Genomic DNA, 22,074 nt, shown 5'->3' on the forward strand with positions numbered 1-22,074 from the left:
TATCTCTCCAGATCTAAAAAAAGAAAAAAGAAAAAAAAAAGTTCTTTTCTTTTTGTCGCAGGAGTTTGGAAACCAGACCAATAATTATTTTGCTGTCCTCATAGGCCGAGCGCTCACACAAATTAAATCAATCGCGTCTGTAAGTACACTTGCTCACGCCGCACCGCATGCTTAGCGATGTAATATTTACATTCAAGGTAACTATCTAGCTATAGCGATGTAACATTTACATTCAAGGTAACTATACAGCTCTAGCGATGTAACATTTACATTGAAGGTAACTATCTAGCTCTAGAGATGTAACATTTACATTCAAGGTAACTATCTAGCTCTAGAGATGTAACATTTACATAAAAGGTAACTATCTAGCTCTAGAGATGTAACATTTACATTAAAGGTAACTAGCTCTAGCAATGTAACATTTACATTAAAGGTAACTATCTAGCTCTAGCGATGTAACATTTACATTCAAGGTAACTATATAGCTCTAGCGATGTAACATTTACATAAAATGTAACTATCTAGCTCTAGAGATGTAACATTTACATAAAAGGTAACTAGCTCTAGCAATGTAACATTTACATTAAAGGTAACTATCTAGCTCTAGCGATGTAACATTTACATTCAAGGTAACTATCTAGCTCTAGCGATGTAATATTTACATTAAAGGTAACTATCTAGCTCTAGAGATGTAACATTTACATTAAAGGTAACTATCTAGCTCTAGCGATGTAACATTTACATTGAAGGTAACTATCTAGCTCTAGAGATGTAACATTTACATAAAAGGTAACTATCTAGCTCTAGAGATGTAACATTTACATTAAAGGTAACTAGCTCTAGCAATGTAACATTTACATTAAAGGTAACTATCTAGCTCTAGCGATGTAACATTTACATTCAAGGTAACTATATAGCTCTAGCGATGTAACATTTACATAAAAGGTAACTATCTAGCTCTAGAGATGTAACATTTACATTAAAGGTAACTAGCTCTAGCAATGTAACATTTACATTAAAGGTAACTATCTAGCTCTAGCGATGTAACATTTACATTCAAGGTAACTATCTAGCTCTCGCGATGTAATATTTACATTAAAGGTAACTATCTAGCTCTAGAGATGTAACATTTACATTAAAGGTAACTATCTAGCTCTAGCGATGTAACATTTACATTAAAGGTAACTATCTAGCTCTAGCGATGGCACGCACAATATCGATATCAAAAACGAACTTTCCTGGTAGCTTTACTTGAGCTACTGATGAAGTACATGAAACCTAAGTCTTAAAATGGTCTTCATAACCTCCAGCACCAAAGGTGGATGGAGGTTATGTTTTCATCCCTGTCTGTATGTTTCTTTGTTTCTTTGTGAAAAGGATATCTCAAAACTCTGTGGACGGATTCGGATGAAATTTGTTGGAGAGGATAGGTGTGTGAATAGGACGAAATTATTAGATTTTGATGAAGATCCGGATCCAGATTTTTTTTTTTTTTTTTTTTTTGGATACTGAATCGAGGCTTGTGAAAGAGCTAACATTTACTTCACAAACAAATCAACCAGACAAACAAAATACCCAAAAAGAGGGAGCGGAAGACAAGATGGGGAGAGAAGGGGAAGCACACAAACACAACATCCGAGAGCAGGGAGATGTGTGGAAGGGAGAGGGCCCGGGGGGAGGAGGCATGGGAAAGGGGGGGGGGGGGGGGAGGAGAGAAGTATAAAACACAAGGACACCAAGGACTTCCTGGACAGAAGTTGGTATTTCAAAAAAGTGGAATTGGGGTGAAATTAGCGGGGGTAGAAAAGATCAAGGTTTTGGATGGGGGAAGATAAGAGAAGGTGGTGAACAGCTGTTTTAAAGACTTGGAGGGTGGAGTGGGATTGAAGAGAGTGAGGGAGTTTGTTCCAGAGGTGGGAGAAAAGAGGAATGAAGGAGTGAAGGTGAGCAGAGAGTCTTGATTTTGGCAGTTTAACCATAAGAGGGTTGCAGGCAGATCTTGTGCGACCTGTAGGAATATTTGCGGGACAGAGCCCAGAGAGAGCTGGGGGGGCAAGGCCAGAGAGGAGTTGGTAGAAGACGGAAAGACCACCAACCTGCCTGCGGTGAGTGAGTGAGAGGCCCTTGGAGTTAGCTTCATCGCGGGAGATTCCAATGATTCTGAATGCTTTGGTTTCAACAGCGTGCAGGCGAGCTAGGTGTGAGGCAGGAGCACCAGCCCAGAGGGGAGAGCAGTATTCCATTGAGCTGCGGATGAAAGCCTTGTATGTGGTGAGGAGCTCAGGTGTGCCAAGGAAGGACTTCGCACGACGGAGGATGCCCAGTCGGCGACTGGCTTTGGAGGCCAGATTTGAAATGTGGTTTTCCCAGGAAAGATCATGGCAGATAGTGAGACCCAAAAGTTTGAGTGACAGAACTTCTTGGAGAGGATTATTCAGAAAGTGGCTGGGAGGGTTGTCCAGTCGGTCTTTTCGGAGAGACATCGTAAGAGTGTGAGATTTATCAGGATTGAAAGACATGTTCCACTTGTTTGCCCAGTCTGTGATTTTGTCAAGGTCTGCAGAGAGTGAGGAGGCTGCAGACTGCCGATCTGAGGGATGAAGAATGGAGCGACAGAGAGTAGAGTCGTCAGCAAAGAGATAGAGAGGATTTTCAAGAGAGTCAGAGAGATCATTGATGAAGACCAGAAAAAGCACAGGGCCCAGAACACTGCCTTGGGGAACTCCAGCCTGAACAGGAAGAGGAGATGAGAGAAACCCATTCAGGGCCACACGTTGACTACGACTAGAGAGGACGTCCGCCAGCCATGCGTGGAGATTTCCATGGATACCAAAAGAGGAGAGTTTGGTGAGCAGAGCGGGGTGCCAGACCGTATCGAAGGCACGTGATATGTCAAGGGAGACGGCTCTAATTTCCTGTTTGGCATTGAGGACCTCCATCCATTGTTGAGAAAGCAGAAGCAGCATGTCCAGAGTGGAGTGTCCAGGTCTGAAACCAAATTGATGATCAGAGACCAAGCCATTGGAGAAGAGGAAAGATTTCATATCTGAAGCAATGATGGATTCCATGACTTTGCTGATAATTGGGAGAAGGCTGATTGGTCTGTAGTTGCTGGGATCTGTTTTTGCACCTTTTTTGTGCAAAGCGGTGATGTTGGCAGATTTCCAAGCAGATGGAAGATGACCTTGAGCAAAAGAGAGGGTGAAGAGAACAGAGAGAGGGAGTGAAAGAGCGGAAGAACATGATTTTAGGACCCGTGGGCTGATGCCGTCAGGTCCAGTTGCAGAATCAGAGTCGAGGGTTGACAGAAACTTTTCCACCTTGTCAGAAGGAAAGCACACAGAGTCCAGGAGCAGCTGGGTACGACTGGGTATGGTGGGGTCAGAGAGGGATGGGTTTGGGACACAAGATTTAGAGGCAAAAACAGAGTTGAGGCATTCAGCTTTTTCACGTGCGGAGTCAGCCGTGTGGCCATTTGAGGTGAGGGAGGGTATGGAGGGGGAACAAACACCAGAAACAGATTTGACCAGATGCCACCAGGATTTGGAAGAGGGAGACAGATAAGAGAGTTCTGTCCTGAGAACAGAGAGATATTGTTTCCTGGCTCTCTTGAGGGTGGACACACACTTGTTTCGGGCTTTGTGAAAGGAAATGAGATTTCCTTCCTTTGGATTTGCTTTCCAGGAGACGAAAGCAAGTTGTTTCTGGGCAATAGCCTCACCACAAGATTCCATGTACCATGGATGGGAGGAAGGGTATGACAACTGAAGGCGAGATGGGATAAATCTGTGCATGAGAGTCGAGAGAGAGCAATTTACTTTGGAAGAATTCCCAGGATGAGTTGATGTCAGAGGTGGTAGAGATGGGAGACCAGTCCAGATGATTGATGGCTGCTTGAAGACCGTGCCAGTTGGCCTGAGTGAAATGCCAGACTCGTCGACGCTGAGGAGGCTCTCTGAGAATGGTGAGAGAGATGTCCACTTTAACAAGCACATGATCAGAAGAGCCGATTGGAGCAGAAGAAGAGCAGCAGACATTTTCAGAGAAGTTAGTCATAACCAACTCCAGAAGAGAAGATGCTCCGTTGACTGAGATCCGGGTTGGGAAATTGACAGATTGACAGATAGTTCTGCATGTGACCAAGGTGCACTTATCAAACTCAAGATATGAGAATCTTTTTTAATTATCAAGTGATTCTTCACCATTGAAGACTGGTGTTGGCTTAATAGTTAAGGTGGCTAGCTTAAGATAATATAGTCTTTAGTTTGAGCCCCTGTCATACCGTTGATTAACACCAGGTGTGTTGACTCAGCCTGTCATCCTTCTGAGGTCGGCAAAATGAGTACCAGCTTACTGGGAAGAATGAGCCATTCGAGTATCCTGTGTCGGAGAGGCGATCCTTCGAGGATTGTGTCCAATATCCAAGGAAACTGCTACGGCAACCCTATGCATCTCAAGATGCAAAAGGAGTGGTCTTCTTCTTCACCATTGAGTGATATGGCCGAAAACGATATATGGCATGATATGTCAAGACGTTGTGGAGGGATTATGACAAAACTAGGTGGATGAGTTGGGTATGTGACAAGAACACGCTGATTCGATTTTGGTTAAGATCCATTTAGAGATCCGCCCTATCGGTGGAATACAAAACGTAAACCATTCAGCCTGATGGAGGTAGGTGCTCTACCGAGTGCCGTTCTAGTTCTGCATGTGACCAAGACCAATTGCGATGCAACCACAATCTTAAAAATTTACCATCTCAGGGTACACTTCATCCTTCAGTCAGTCTGTGCTATCAGAGGTACGTGCTGCCAAAGAATGTCCCACTTGTAGTCATTTAAATCCCTGATGTCGAACAATTTATTTCATTTATTTATATCCAACAGATACTGCATATGACATAGTTGTCTCACTATGCCAAACTAATAGACAAGTACAAGAGAAGGGTAGGACCCATAGTCATTAAGGATGATCTGCTGTAACAAGGAAAGGGAATAAGAGTCAACCAGAATGAGAGGATCATATGTAGAACCGACCAGATGGGGGAAGCAAATTACCTCCACAATGAAGGCCATTAATGAGCCACCTGGACTTTTAAAACCTGCAATCCAGTAGTGACATATGGCAATTGTCCTGAAAGTAGCTCGACTTCCTCAATATTATAATCCAAATAGATTAATACGGCTACCAACAAGCTGGATTTGACCCCACAACCTCCATCCAGATGCGAATGCTGCATCCTCACCAATGGGTCACCACTGTATGTCAGTGGTGACCTTTGGTGTGTGATGCGAGTCGCCCTGAGTTTAAGCAAGGTGACTCTCACATCATTCAATTTGAGGTGAGATTAGGAAACAAAGACTGGGGTGCACTTATCACACTCAACCTGTCCACCATCACCACATACAAGAGGTGTGTCACCTGCATGAAATAATATGGATTTCAAAGGCCAATAAAAAGATGGAATCAACAGAACATTGAAATGGGCGTGCTCACCATCGTGGGAAGTAAGGAGAAGCTCACATTTTTGGCCTTAAATCTTCAGCAGAGCAATGGATGGGGGTTGATATAGGGTGGGGATGAGCCAGAGGCGTGTGCGTCAGAGTACGGTCGGGGGTCAGGAAGCTTGTTGGGTGAGAATGAGTGACTCTGGCATGGAGTGTCAGGGTTCAGGGGGTGAAAGCGGACAGGTAATGGGAGAAAAGTGAAAAAATAGGGAACTAAAGAAAAGGAAAAATGATGTTAGATAAAAAAATTAAAGCAACTTACAAAGGGATAAGAATATCGATGAAAAAATATATACATGAAATACAGAGAGAAAAGAGAATAGGAGAGATGAGGAAGAGGGGAGATAAGAAGAAAGAGGATAGGAGGGGAAGAGGGGAGATAAGAAGGAAAGAGGATACGAGGGGAAGAGGGGAGATAAGAAGAAAAGAGGATAGGAGGGGAAGAGGGGAGATAAGAAGAAAAGAGGATAGGAGGGGAAGAGGGGAGATAAGAAGGAAAGAGGATACGAGGGGAAGAGGGGAGATAAGAAGAAAAGAGGATAGGAGGGGAAGAGGGGAGATAAGAAGAAAAGAGGATAGGAGGGGAAGAGGGGAGATAAGAAGAAAAGAGGATACGAGGGGAAGAGGGGAGATAAGAAGAAAAGAGGATAGGAGGGGAAGAGGGGAGATAAGAAGGAAAGAGGATACGAGGGGAAGAGGGGAGATAAGAAGAAAAGAGGATAGGAGGGGAAGAGGGGAGATAAGAAGAAAAGAGGATAGGAGGGGAAGAGGGGAGAAAAGAAGAAAAGAGGATAGGAGGGGAAGAGGGGAGATAAGAAGAAAAGAGGATAGGAGGGGAAGAGGGGAGATAAGAAGAAAAGAGGATAGGAGGGGAAGAGGGGAGATAAGAAGAAAAGAGGATAGGAGGGGAAGAGGGGAGATAAGAAGGAAAGAGGATACGAGGGGAAGAGGGGAGATAAGAAGAAAAGAGGATAGGAGGGGAAGAGGGGAGATAAGAAGGAAAGAGGATACGAGGGGAAGAGGGGAGATAAGAAGAAAAGAGGATAGGAGGGGAAGAGGGGAGATAAGAAGAAAAGAGGATAGGAGGGGAAGAGGGGAGATAAGAAGAAAAGAGGATAGGAGGGGAAGAGGGGAGATAAGAAGAAAAGAGGATAGGAGGGGAAGAGGGGAGATAAGAAGAAAAGAGGATAGGAGGGGAAGAGGGGAGATAAGAAGAAAAGAGGATAGGAGGGGAAGAGGGGAGATAAGAAGAAAAGAGGATAGGAGGGGAAGAGGGGAGATAAGAAGAAAAGAGGATAGGAGGGGAAGAGGGGAGATAAGAAGAAAAGAGGATAGGAGGGGAAGAGGGGAGAAAAGAAGAAAAGAGGATAGGAGGGGAAGAGGGGAGATAAGAAGAAAAGAGGATAGGAGGGGAAGAGGGGAGAAAAGAAGAAAAGAGGATAGGAGGGGAAGAGGGGAGATAAGAAGAAAAGAGAAGAGGAGAGAGAAGAGAAAAAGAAGTAACATCAAATAGGAAAAACAGAGAGAGGGAGAGAGAGAGTGAAAGGATTGAAAAGTTTGAAGAGACAAGAGTCTTAACCCTCTGGAGTCCACAAGCCGATTCTATCGGCTTGTCTCTAATCTTGTCTCTAATGTCTCTAATAATGTCTCTAATAATGTCTCTAATCTTGTCTCTAATCTTGTCTCTAATCTTGTCTCTAATAATGTCTCTAATAATGTCTCTAATAATGTCTCTAATCTTGTCTCTAATAATGTCTCTAATCTTGTCTCTAATCTTGTCTCTAATGTCTCTAATAATGTCTCTAATAATGTCTCTAATAATGTCTCTAATAATGTCTTTAATAATGTCTCTAATCTTGTCTCTAATAATGTCTCTAATAATGTCTCTAATCTTGTCTCTAATGTCTCTAATAATGCCTCTAATAATGTCTCTAATAATGTCTCTAATAATGTCTCTAATGTCTCTAATAATGTCTCTAATAATGTCTCTAATAATGTCTCTAATAATGTCTCTAATCTTGTCTCTAATGTCTCTAATAATGTCTCTAATAATGTCTCTAATCTTGTCTCTAATGTCTCTAATAATGTCTCTAATGTCTCTAATAATGTCTCTAATAATGTCTCTAATCTTGTCTCTAATCTTGTCTCTCATGTCTCTAATAGTGTCTCTTATCTTGTCTCTAATAATGTCTCTAATCTTGTCTCTAATGTCTCTAATCTTGTCTCTAATGTCTCTAATAATGTCTCTAATGTCTCTAATAATGTCTCTAATAATGTCTCTAATAATGTCTCTAATAATGTCTCTAATGTCTCTAATAATGTCTCTAATAATGTCTCTAATCTTGTCTCTAATAATGTCTCTAATAATGTCTCTAATGTCTCTAATAATGTCTCTAATAATGTCTCTAATCTTGTCTCTAATAATGTCTCTAATAATGTCTCTAATAATGTCTCTAATAATGTCTCTAATAATGTCTCTAATCTTGTCTCTAATCTTGTCTCTAATCTTGTCTCTAATGTCTCTAATAATGTCTCTAATAATGTCTCTAATCTTGTCTCTAATAATGTCTCTAATAATGTCTCTAATAATGTCTAATAATGTCTCTAATGTCTCTAATGTCTCTAATAATGTCTCTAATCTCAAATTTGAATGTGGTTCGAGCCGATCAATTCGGCTTGCAGACATTTCGGCGCATGCGTAAAGCCAATAGAATCGGCTTGTAGACTCCAGAGAGTTGAATGAATGAGAAGCGCTCGTTGGTCTTGTGCGGAGCCAGCGTGCCAATCCTGAAGATAAGGCGTTGCTATTTGCACTTCCGACTCTCCATGGGTGCCAGACTAGTTTGATACTCAACTTCAAGAGCAAGACTAGTTCCTTCATTCAAAAAGACGAAGGGCGGTTCCAGTGATCGTTTGACTATTTTTTTTTTTTTTTTTTTTTTTTTTTTTTTTTTTTTTTTTGTATACAATATCGAGGCTCGTGAAAGAGCGAACATTAATCACACAGAAAGACAAACCGACACATAAAACATATAACATAGGGAGCGGTAGACAAGATGGGGAGAGAGGGGGAAGGACACAAACACAACATTTGAGAGCAGGGACCGAGAGACATGGAGACATCGAGAGATCTGAGAGAGGGCGAGGGCTTTGGGGAGGGGGCGTGGGAAGGGGGCAGTGGGAGAGGTATAAAACATATGGACACTGCCAGGACTTCCAGGAAAGAAGTTGGAATTTCAAACAAGATGGATCTGGGGTGAATTAGCGGGGGTAGAAAAGATCAAGGTTTTGGATGGGGGAAGATAAGAGATGGTGGTGAACAGCTGTTTTAAAGACCTGGAGGGAGGAGTGGGATTGAAGGGAGTGAGGGAGTTTGTTCCAGAGGCGGGAGAAAAGAGGAATGAAAGAGTGAAGGTGAGCGGAGAGCCGAGATTTCGGCAGTTTAACCATCAGAGGGTTGCTGGCAGATCTTGTGCGACTATAATTCAAAGGTTGATCAGGTATGTTCCCTACCACAAACCATGCCCACTGTGGACGTTACATGGTCTACTCAGGACGATATGGTGCTCACCACTCGATTGTTGCATATATTGGAGAGGATTTGGGAATATAAATGCCAAACGGCTTGCATGACAATATCCGACAGGTGGACCGCAGCAACCTACGCACACAATCTCAGGCTGCAAAACGAATGGATGCCGAGTCGGTGGTGGGATTCCAACTCCGTCGGTAACCCGGGTTTTGCCATCACATCTTGTGGCAGAACGACGTGACGTCAAAGTGTCGGATGTAAACAGACCTCGTTAGAACACCTCACCACTGGATCCCGTGTTGCCAGGTGTCTCTGCCTCGGAACGGTTGACGTGCACTGACCTTTTCTGATGGAAATTCTTGTAACGATCCGAAGATAGCACTTACGGCAATTTTTTCATGCTGAGAGTAGTGGCTGCTCTCTCATTGAACAGGTGACAGTTTTGATATCATGCTGCAATCTTTAAAACACGGTTAACATAATATTTGGTTTTCAAATAATTGTTACTCATCTTGTATTTGATCCTCACAATAATGAATGCATGAAAAAATGCTGCACTCAAAGAGTGCAAAGATTTCCAGTCGACATGATCTCAGCAACTTACGCCATTTTGTGGATTGCCAAGACTTTACTACTACACAGACACAGCACAAAGAGAGCGTACACAATTAAAAGTCGACCATTTGAATGTACATGTGTGTGCGGATGGCCCCGGAGGATCCAACTCTCGAACACAACAACGCTTCAACAACATCCATCATGAGACATTTTCGCCTTGCTCGGCCATATGTGGCCTGGGTGCGAAAGGTGAAATCTCTTCCTCTAGCAAGAGGAGTTGCAAAACAGACAAAGAGACAATCATGGCAGATTCCAGAATATTGTCAGAATGAAATGAAGGACAAAACCACAAAATGTGAGTCACAAGCACGAAAAGGGCTTGTGCAGATAAACAAGCAGGCAATGGAAATAAAACGCTTTGCTTCCTGGAAACGACATTGTCGACTCCAAAATAAAGGAGTATTCCTTCAAACTCTCCGTATCGTCTTATTACACATGCTGGTGTTCTGGTTATCCGTAACGAGACTGGGAAGTCAGCAGTTCGAACCCCGTCCGAGTCACACCAAACACTTTATAAATGGTATGTGCTGCTTCCTTGCTTGATGTTCAGCATTAAGCGTATAGAGCAAGGACACGCCCCGTGGGATGACATCTCAAGGGAAGATGGAGGGGTGGGGAGGAGGGGATAGGGTTATCCGTTTCTATAGAATGCCCCGCTAACTGCAGAGAAAAAAAACAACAACACAACAAGGCGTCTCCGGTATCCAGAGTGCTCCGGGATATTACTTCCTCCAAGGTCTGCATGTGAGTGTGCATGTGAGTGTGCATGTGAGTGTGAGATTTGGCCTTGAAACCAGTGAATACATAATAATCCAAATGTTTTGTGTTACCTTCATTGCTCACACTGTTAACTCCAATATGAGCTCTTAATTAAGGACTTTCATCAGAAAAATAACAAGAATGACCGCACTTGTCCCAACCTGCAACATAATTTGGTAACGCGCCAATTGGGGAAAATATAACTCAGCACCTCTTATCCATGTAACCCTACTCACTGTTATATCACAACGAGCTGATTCGTCACATGGTCAAGGATTCCTTAACCCCAATATGCGGCTGTTCAAATATTGCATTACGCTTTTTTTCTTTTTTTAGGAATTTGCGGAACGTAACACTTGATTACCGTAACACGTGATTACCATGCGTTCTGACGTTCCGTGCATTCTGACGTGCTTAATTAAACCATAGTATTATTCACCATCCGATTAGATTTTTCCGGGTCCTTCATTGTGAATAACACTCGACCCAAACAAAGCCAAAGGAAATCTTACGCAATGAACCTGGGTAGTGTATAATCAGCAGAGGCCTACAGGCCTAATGTGTTAGGCTCAACAGAAAACCAAGATGGTGGCCACATCATTTCATCTCGGTACTATGGTGGGTGGAGTCAAACGATAGATGTGGGTGTGGTCTGGCAGGTGTCTGACCAATTGGGTGCACATTTCACCAATCGATCCCCAACAGCAACAACAGCAACATCAACAACAAAGGTCTTGGAGATCTGCGACATGTCGCAGGAAAAAATAACTTTTCAACACTCAAAACAAGAGCTGACTGTAACTAGAACTGCACTCATACAGCGCATATAGTCTCCCCTCGCACGCTCATTCTGATCAAATATACCATAGGTTTGACTGAACACGCTACTATTATGATTATGGCTTACCTACCTGTATCATCAATGCGACCTATTATGTCACATGGTTTATTGGCATGAATGATGCTCATCATAAATTTAATTCTTAACACATCGGGTCATAGATCAGATATATGAAGTTTCAGATATTTTGGATAAAGATTTCAATTCAACCAATTATGGCTGGAATACCACTTCACCGATGAGGTCATCGTTATCATTCTATGAACCCGGGGAGTCGATGGCATTTCCCAGGTTTCAATTTTTTTGTTGTGCAGTAAAAATGATGTCCAATTTGTTTCCTTAAATCCAATATGTCTGCCATATCATGCGACCTAAGACGTCAGAGCTAACAATAAAATATTCTCCATGGGAAGTCCCTCCTGTTTTTGAAGAGAAAACCATTTTAAAAGCAAAAATATATAGACATGAACACCCAGAGAGACGGACAGGGGAATTCCAATAACCTCGCATGAGAGCGAGACTAATAATTATCAAAAGCAGTACAAATCAAAATGATAAAAAGTCTAATCATTCACTTGAAATTCACAGCTTGTTACCAAAAGGATAACTAAAGCACATTAAAATCTTGAGATTTTAATATCACGACGTACAAGGGCCTTGTCCATAGCTCAGTGGAGTGCTGCTCCCCTCTATGGGTTGGTGCTCCAGCTTCACATCTGTCTTTCCGAGACTCTGTGGGATCTAAAGTTCTCAAAATTATCGGAGTCTCCTGCAATGAGGCCGAAGCACAAGGCCTGTTGCTTTCACATTCCAGGCAGGTCGGTGGTCTCTGTTGTATTACCGTCTATTTTCAGATATTACTCTCTCTGCTCTCTCAGTCCTCCCGACCTACTCCACGATGCACGTATTCTGCAGGTCTGCCGGGTTGACTGCTCACCTTAACTCTTCATTTCTCACTTCTCCATGTGGATCCACCTTCCAAAGGCTGTTAAGCAAAGTTTAAAGATGGCATAAAGTTCCACCAGGATGAACCCAATATCAATTTGGAGTTTAAATGTTTTCCCCCCCATTTTGACCTTTGTGACCCACAATCCCCACGCCCTGGGGCCAAATCCCAAAAAATCGTGAAAATTTTAATGCGTCTCCCACTGTTGTTTGCATATACAAAGATTCACTTTAAAATATTCACCTTCACCACCAAAGGTGGATGGAGGTTACGTTTTCACTCCTCTGTTTGCCTTTTTAAAAATGTGCCTGTAATTGCATTATTTGGTATTTTACCTTTTCACCTGCCAGTGTGGCAGCTACATTCAAATGTAAGGTGTGCACAGAGGGAGCTGCAGATGGAGGAAATGTTGAGTTGGATCTTGGAGACGGCGTGAAGCTGGAAGGTGTGAAAACATTTTGCTACCTCGGAGGCATGCTGAATGGTGAAGGTGGATCAGACTCGGCAACGGTTGCTCGAGTGAGATGTGCATGGAAGAAGTTTCGGGAACTGAGTGGCATGCTGACGATGAGGGGAGTGTCGTTGAAGCTGAAGGGAAAGGTGTATGCTGCATGTGTGAGAAGTGTTATGATTTATGGGAGCGAGACATGGGTAATGAATGTAGAGCAGCAACGAAGGTTGGAAAGGGTGGAAATGCGAATGGTTCGACGGATGTGCGGAGTATCGTTGAGAGAGAGGAAGACAAATGATGAATTGCGAAAGATGATGGGAATAGAGCCTGTGATTGATGCTGTGAAGAGGAACAGGTTGAGATGGTTTGGTCATGTGTTGAGGAAGGATGAAAGTGACTGGTTGAGAAGAGTGATGGAAATGAATGTAGAAGGAAGTAGAAGACGGGGAAGACCGAGAAAGACTTGGCTAAAGATGGTGGAAGAAGAAATGCGGGCAAGGGGGTTAACAAGGAGAGATGCAGAAAATAGGACAAAATGGAGAAGATTGTCATGGGGACCGCAAGGCTAACCCCCGCTCTAGCAGGGAAAATGTCCTTTTAAAATGCATGTTGTTGTTGTTGTTAACTTTTCACCCCACCACAGGGGGTGTGGCCATAAATGATACTGCTCTTGCACCTTCTTGCCAGGTGTTGACCGTAACTATTAAGTTTGGTGAATTTCTGCACAACCTGTTGCAGAGGCCATATCAAGGTTATCACCGCTCAATCAAACACCTTTGCAGGGCTGGTCGCCTTCTATGCCATCAGCGTGGAGTAGGGGACACGTCTACATTTGCTTCAGATGTCTTCTGCAAAGGCTTATTCAGCTCCAGGTGTGGAGAAGCTAGATATCCACCCACAACAATATAATTGCATCTCTGCCCTGGAAGCTTTTCATAACTAGAGGGGGACTTGGGAATGTGTAATACCGGTAATAGAGTGGTATTTGGGAATTGAATATTCCACCCACCCCCTGCCCCCCTCCTCCCTCCGGCCATCCCACCCCCATGGATGGGGTCAAAGGTGTCATATTCTGCCCTATATTTTCCTTTTGTGCTTTCTGGCTCGAAACCAATTATTTATTTGCTTGTATTTTGCTTCCTTCGACAGTCTTTTGTTGGCGTGGCTTCATGCCTTGTTTTCGAGAATCCTCATTAAAGCATCCCGAGTTTCCTTTCATCGAGTGACGTCTCAATTTGCATCTATTATCCCATTCTTGACTTGTTCTTCCATCAGCATCGTTTTTGTAAACATATTAAAAATGTCAGGGCAGCAAGGAGCAAGGACTTGTTGGTGTTTTTTGGTGTTCGGGCTTCACTCCCCATGCACAGTGAAGGCACCGAGAATTAGTGACGACTTGATCATGTTTGTGTTTCTTTTGAAATATCAAAGAGATTGGTGGAGTTATGAGTTATTTTTTTTGTATACTGAATCGAGGCTCGTGAAAGAGCTAACATTTATTTCACAAACAAATCAACCAGACAAACAAAACATACAAAAAGAGGGAGCGGAAGACAAGATGGGGAGAGGAGGGGAAGCACACAAACACAACACCTGAGAGCAGGGAGAAGCGCAGGAGGGAGAGGGCCTGGGGGGAGGAGGCGTGGGAAGGGGGGGGGGGGGGGGGGGGAGTGAAATCTCTTCAAGAATCGAGATGAAGTGACCTAACAATTGGCTGGCAGGATGAGGGTCCCAGCTTGGTAGTTAGTTGCTAGCTGGAAACACCCATCCACGATCACTTTCGCTCAGGCCTGAGTGGTTAGGGTTAGTTATCTTTCCTCAGCATGGCAGAAGACCAATGAATGAGGCCCAGGGTAAGTGAGAAAATAACCGACCTTTGCCATGGTGTTTCAAACTGCTGAAGCTTTTGTGAAAGTTTGGTTTGTGTTAAGCGTTCATTACAGGTAGAACGCTTTGCCCCACTTCCAAAGGTGGTGTGGGTAAAAGACATTCAATGTCAAATGGCCCTGTTGATTGCACCCAAATCGAAATAGTGCATCAAAGGTAACATTTCAATTTATCTTCCTGGTTTTAATAGTTTTACACGTTCAGTCATCGTGTAAAAGCACACTTTAGCATCAAACTACACAATGTGGCACTTTCAAGTAAGTACTAATGTTTTCAATGGAACAGCATGCGTCGTCTGGCACAAAGTTGGCTCTGTCGGAAACGTCAATGTACAAACCGCGTGCATCGGGACACAAGACCATGACAGCATGACATTCTGAACACAGAATTTGAAAGATAAACAATGAAGCGTCTGCTTCCAAACTCCAACCGTCTCTCCTCCCCAGCTCCACTCGTCTCTCTCTCCCCAACTCCACTCGTCTCTCTCTCCCCAAATCCACTCGTCTCTCTCTCCCCAACTCTACTCGTCTCTCTCTCCCCAACTCCACTCGTCTCTCTCTCCCCAACTCCACTCGTCTCTCTCTCCCCAACTCCACTCGTCTCTCTCTCCCCAACTCCACTCGTCTCTCTCTCCCCAACTCCACTCGTCTCTCTCTCCCCAACTCCACTCGTCTCTCTCTCCCCAACTCCACTCGTCTCTCTCTCCCCAACTCCACTCGTCTCTCTCTCCCCAACTCCACTCGTCTCTCTCTCCCCAACTCCACTCGTCTCTCTCTCCACAACTCCACTCGTCTCTCTCTCCCCAACTCCACTCTTCTCTCTCCCCCCAACTCCACTCGTCTCTCTCTCCCCAACTCCACTCGGCTCTACACCCCAAATCCACTCGTCTCTCTCTCCCCAACTCCACTCGTCTCTCTCTCCCCAACTCCACTCATCTCTCTCTCCCCAACTGCACTCGTCTCTCTCCCCAACTCCACTCGTCTCTCTCTCCCCAACTCCACTCGTCTCTCTCTCCCCAACTCCACTCGTCTCTCTCTCCCCAACTCCACTCGTCTCTCTCTCCCCAACTCCACTCGTCTCTCCACCCCAACTCCACTCGTCTCTCTCTCCCCAACTCCACTCGTCTCTCTCTCCCCAACTCCACTCGTCTCTCTCTCCCCACCTCCACTCGTCTCTCCACCCCAACTCCACTCGTCTCTCTCTCCCCAACTCCACTCGTCTCTCTCTCCCCAACTCCACTCGTATCTCTCCAGCCCAAATACACTCGTCTCTCTCCACCCCAAATCCACTCGTCTCTCTCCACCCCAAATCCACTCGTCTCTCTCCACCCCAAATCCACTCGTCTCTCTCTCCCCAAATCCACTCGTCTCTCTACACCCCAAATCCACTCGTCTCTCTACACCCCAAATCCACTCCTCTCTCTCTCCCCAAATCCACTCGTCTCTCTCCACCCCAACTCTACTCGTCTCTCTCTCCCCCCCCCCCCCCAACTCCAATTGTCTCTTGCTACATCCCCCACCCCCCAACTCCACTCGTCTCTCTCTCCCCAAATCCACTCGTCTCTCTCCACCCCAAATCCACTCGTCTCTCTCTCTCCCCAACTCCACTCGTCTCTCTTTCCCCAACTCTACTCGTCCCTCTCTCCCTCCCCCTCCCCCCAACTCCAATTGTCTCTTTCTACATCCCCCACCCCCCAACTCAAATTGTCTCTTTCTCCATCCCCCACCCCCCAACTGCAATTGTCTCTCTCTCCCTCCCCCCCCAACTCCACTCGTCTCTCTCTCCCCTCCCATCCTCCACCGTCCTTCACTCACCCAACTCCTCTTCCTCTCTCTCTCCCTCCCCCACCCCCCAACTCCAATTGTCTCTTTCTACATCCCCCACCCCCCAACTCCAATTGTCTCTTTCTCCATCCCCCACCCCCCAACTCCAATTGTTTCTTTCTACATCCCCCACCCCCCAACTCCAATTGTCTCTTTCTCCATCCCCCACCCCCCAACTCCAATTGTTTCTTTCTCCATCCCCCACCCCCCAACTCCAATTGTCTCTCTCTCCCTCCCCCACCCAACTCCACTCGTCTCGTCTCTCTCTCCCCTCCCATCCTCCACCGTCCTTCCCTCACCCAACTCCTCTTCCTCTCTCTCTCCCTCCCCCACCCCCCAACTCCAATTGTCTCTTTCTACATCCCACAACCCCCAACTCCAATTGTCTATTTCTACATCCCCCACCCCCCAACTCCAATTGTCTCTTTCTCCATCCCCCACCCCCCAACTCCAATTGTCTCTTTCTACATCCCCCACCCCCCAACTCCAATTGTTTCTTTCTCCATCCCCCACCCCCCAACTCCAATTGTTTCTTTCTCCATCCCCCACCCCCCAACTGCAATTGTCTTTCTCTCCCTCCCCCACCCCCCAACTGCAATTGTCTCTCTCTCCCTCCCCCACCCAACTCCACTCGTGTCTCTCTCCCTCCCCCAACCCCCAACTCCAATTGTGTCTTCCCCAATTCCAATGATCTGTTCCTAATTTCAGCTTTCAAAGATTGTGGTTGACGTGGTTCTTTCGTTGAGCTCTTCACTAAATAAAAAAGCGTCAACAATCTCCTCATGGCAAACAACATACAGAAGCCATGACCTCCGCGGTTTTTACAACGTGGGTACATCGATCCATTTGAAGATCGAATGGGAAACTTTAGTGAAGCCGCTCAATAAGCTCGAGGAATTCATAAGCGAGTTCGACAAACTTGCATCGCATGCAACTTCTTAAATACACCTTCGGATGGTATGACGTGGCGGTGGCACACGTTGGATCCGTGCGGCTTCCTTTACGTAGCGATTGCTCCACTATGTCCACATAAGCAGCGACGTGAGCGAGTCGCCGCCGATTGTGAGGTTTCCTAATCCATGGACGCACACCACCGGCTTTCAGGGATTTTCCTGTGGCATTTTTCTTGAAACATGAAGATTTGCGAATATTATTTTGTTCAAAGAAAAAAAAAAAAAACCGATCGTCGACTTTGTTTGCCAATTCCAAGGCCTGGCAGGATAGTCTAGACTCTAGAGATATGTGCACTCGTCTCTGAGCTGGCGAGCCTGGGTTCGAATCCTGATCAAATGTGGGTTTCATTTCACATAGAAACGTTTTCGAGGCCAAGAGTGGAGTCTCCAGCATCAACATTATTTGGCAAAGTAATCCAAAGGCACATTCATCACGTTTTCACCTGCGTTCGTACGAGGGCGTCAAAGCTTGGCTGGAAGTACTCCGATCGACTGTTGTAGAACAGTGGCATCTCCTCCAGCAATGCTTTGTTCCGCTGTTCGAACTCCTCACGGGCCGGCCTCAGCTCCTCACGGGCCTGCTCAAGGTACAAAGCAGTCGTGGAGGGGGACATAGTGACAGTCACAGGTGGCTTCAAGTAAAGTTAAAGTATGCTGGTTTCTCGAGGACCTCAGACGTGGTGTTATTGCACACATTTTTGTTTTCAATAACTTGTCGATCAACATGGTGTGATTTAAAAACATTAAACAAAGCAAAAGGAGTCCAAACTCCCACTTGCCGAACCCCCTGCACTCCCTTTTCAAAAATCAATAAACTCACAGGAAGAACAACACAAAACTAGAACGACACTCGGTAGAGAGCACACCTCCGCCAGGCTGAGCAGTTTACGTCTTGTATCCCACCGATCTGGATTCGGACCTGAACCAAAATCCAATCCACTTGTTCTCGTCACCAAACCAACTCGTCCACCTAGTTTTGGCACAATCCGTCCACAACTTTAAAAAAGGATCATGCTGTATTTCGTTTTTGGTCCGATCACTGAAAAATCACTTAAAAATTATTTTAAAATCCGCATATTCGGATCCATATTGGAATCTTCATCGAAATCGAATCAATTTGGTCTCGTCACCACCCCACACACACCCATCAATTTGGTCTCGTCACCACCCCACACACACCCATCAATTTGGTCTCGTCACCACCCCACACACACCCATCAATTTGGTCTCGTCACCACCCCACACACACCGATCAATTTGGTCTCGTCACCACCCCACACACACCCATCAATTTGGTCTCGTCACCACCCCACACACACCCATCAATTTGGTCTCGTCACCACCCCACACACACCCATCAATTTGGTCTCGTCACCACCCCACACACACCCATCAATTTGGTCTCGTCACCACCCCACACACACCCATCAATTTGGTCTCGTCACCACCCCACACACACCCATCAATTTGGTCTTGTCTTGTCACACACTTTCCACCAAGTTTCGTCTAAATCTGTCCACAATTCTTTGAGATATCCTCTTCATAAACACACAAACATACAGACATAACCTCCATTCACGTTCAGTGACGGAGGTAAAAAAACAATCACACACAAAACGGGGAGAGAATGTTTTTAAGCAGTAAAATAAATAAATATACAGCACCAATCGTTTTGACCACCTTCCTGAGTACAAGGTGTTTGTTCACTCATTTATCCTCCATTAATTATCTCGGCTGCTGAATCTCATTCTCACGTGTCAATGGAATAATGCAGAATTGAAGATGGTGGTGAGCCAAGGATTGTCACATATCTTAGAATCGGATGTAAGCTGATTACATAATTGATGCACCCAATGGCAAGTGGCGCACTGAGCATGGCGGTGCATGTGCTCTCCTGGCACCATGTTGGGCACGGAATAAAGGGAGTTGGATGAAATGGAATCTCCGTTTATTTATTATTGTGAACCTTACAAAGGACCACCACATTCTTAGTCAAATGAAAGACCAAATACAGCATTGGATTCATCAGGCGGAACCCAAATTGGCAAAGATGGAATCATCAGGAGGAACCCAAATTGGCAAAGATGGAGTCATCAGGAGGAACACAAATTGGCAAAGATGGAGTCATCAGGGGGAACCCAAATTGGCAAAGATAGAATCATCAGGAGGGACACAAATTGGCAAAGATGGAGTCATCAGGAGGGACACAAATTGGCAAAGATGGAATCATCAGCAGGAACCCAAATTGGCAAAGATAGAATCATCAGGAGGGACACAAATTGGCAAAGATGGAATCATCAGGAGGAACCCAAATTGGCAAAGATGGAATCATCAGGAGGAACCCAAATTGGCAAAGATAGAGTCATCAGGCGGAACCCAAATTGGCAAAGATAGAATCATCAGGAGGAACCCAAATTGGCAAAGATAGAATCATCAGGAGGGACACAAATTGGCAAAGATGGAATCATCAGGAGGAACCCAAATTGGCAAAGATAGAATCATCAGGAGGGACACAAATTGGCAAAGATGGAATCATCAGGAGGAACCCAAATTGGCAAAGATAGAATCATCAGGAGGAACCCAAATTGGCAAAGATAGAATCATCAGGAGGGACACAAATTGGCAAAGATGGAATCATCAGGAGGAACCCAAATTGGCAAAGATGGAATCATCAGGAGGAACCCAAATTGGCAAAGATAGAATCATCAGGAGGGACACAAATTGGCAAAGATGGAATCATCAGGAGGAACCCAAATTGGCAAAGATGGAATCATCAGGAGGAACCCAAATTGGCAAAGATGGAATCATCAGGAGGAACCCAAATTGGCAAAGATAGAATCATCAGGAGGGACACAAATTGGCAAAGATGGAATCATCAGGAGGAACCCAAATTGGCAAAGATAGAATCATCAGGAGGAACCCAAATTGGCAAAGATAGAATCATCAGGAAGGACACAAATTGGCAAAGATGGAATCATCAGGAGGAACCCAAATTGGCAAAGATGGAATCATCAGGAGGAACCCAAATTGGCAAAGATAGAATCATCAGGAGGGACACAAATTGGCAAAGATGGAATCATCAGGAGGAACCCAAATTGGCAAAGATGGAATCATCAGGAGGAACCCAAATTGGCAAAGATGGAATCATCAGGAGGAACCCAAATTGGCAAAGATAGAGTCATCAGGAGGGACACAAATTGGCAAAGATGGAATCATCAGGAGGAACCCAAATTGGCAAAGATAGAGTCATCAGGAGGAACCCAAATTGGCAAAGATAGAGTCATCAGGAGGAACCCAAATTGGCAAAGACAGAGTCATCAGGAGGAACCCAAATTGGCAAAGATAGAGTCATCAGGAGGGACACAAATTGGCAAAGACAGAGTCATCAGGAGGAACCCAAATTGGCAAAGATAGAGTCATCAGGAGGGACACAAATTGGCAAAGATAGAGTCATCAGGGGGAACCCAAATTGGCAAAGATAGAGTCATCAGGAGGAACCCAAATTGGCAAAGACAGAGTCATCAGGAGGGACACAAATTGGCAAAGATAGAGTCATCAGGAGGGACACAAATTGGCAAAGATAGAGTCATCAGGAGGAACCCACATTGGCAAAGATAGAGTCATCAGGAGGAACCCAAATTGGCAAAGATAGAGTCATCAGGAGGAACCCAAATTGGCAAAGATAGAGTCATCAGGAGGAACCCAAATTGGCAAAGATAGAGTCATCAGGAGGAACCCAAATTGGCAAAGACAGAGTCATCAGGAGGAACCCAAATTGGCAAAGATAGAGTCATCAGGAGGGACACAAATTGGCAAAGACAGAGTCATCAGGAGGAACCCAAATTGGCAAAGATAGAGTCATCAGGAGAGACACAAATTGGCAAAGATAGAGTCATCAGGAGGAACCCAAATTGGCAAAGATGGAGTCATCAGGAGGAACCCAAATTGGCAAAGATGGAGTCATCAGGAGGGACACAAATTGGCAAAGACAGAGTCATCAGGAGGAACCCAAATTGGCAAAGACAGAGTCATCAGGAGGAACCCAAATTGGCAAAGATAGAGTCATCAGGAGGGACACAAATTGGCAAAGACAGACTCATCAGTAGGAACCCAAACTGGCAAAGATAGAGTCATCAGGAGGAACCCAAATTGGCAAACAAGAGTCATCAGGAGGATCACAAATTGGCAAAGATGGGGTCATCAGGAGGATCCCAAATTGGCAAAGATAGAGTCATCAGGAGGATCACAAATTGGCAAAGATGGAGTCATCAGGAGGGACACAAATTGGCAAAGATAGAGTCATCAGGAGGATCACAAATTGGCAAAGATGGAGTCATCAGGAGGAACCTAAATTGGCAAAGATGGAGTCATCAGGAGGGACACAAATTGGCAAAGATAGAGTCATCAGGAGGGACACAAATTGGCAAAGATAGAGTCATCAGGAGGAAGCCAAATTGGCAAAGATAGAGTCATCAGGAGGGACACAAATTGGCAAAGATAGAGTCATCAGGAGGGACACAAATTGGCAAAGATGGGGTCATCAGGAGGAACCCAAATTGGCAAAGATAGAGTCACCAGGAGGAACCCAAATTGGCAAAGATGGAGTCATCAGGAGGGACACAAATTGGCAAAGATGGGGTCAACAGGAGGCACCCAAATTGGCAAAGATAGAGTCATCAGGAGGAAGACAAATTGGCAAAGATAGAGTCACCAGGAGGGACCCAAAATTGGCAAAGATAGTCATCAGGAGGATCCCA

The 22,074-nt window shown here is 44.9% G+C and overlaps 1 protein-coding gene across 1 annotated transcript in view; it reads right to left on the minus strand.

Annotated features, from left to right (window-relative positions):
* The window catches only part of LOC144891105 (bridging integrator 3-like), a 158,924-nt gene that overhangs the window by 23,009 nt on the left and 113,841 nt on the right, over window positions 1-22,074 (minus strand). Inside the window, exon 4 of the mRNA XM_078773492.1 lies at window positions 17,761-17,895. Within this exon, the coding sequence (XP_078629618.1) occupies window positions 17,761-17,895 (135 nt within the window). The remainder of the gene's footprint in view (window positions 1-17,760; window positions 17,896-22,074) is intronic.

The sequence above is a fragment of the Myxine glutinosa genome, chromosome 3, assembly GCF_964187855.1.
Source record: "Myxine glutinosa chromosome 3, kmMyxGlut1.1, whole genome shotgun sequence".
NCBI lineage: Eukaryota > Metazoa > Chordata > Myxini > Myxiniformes > Myxinidae > Myxine > Myxine glutinosa.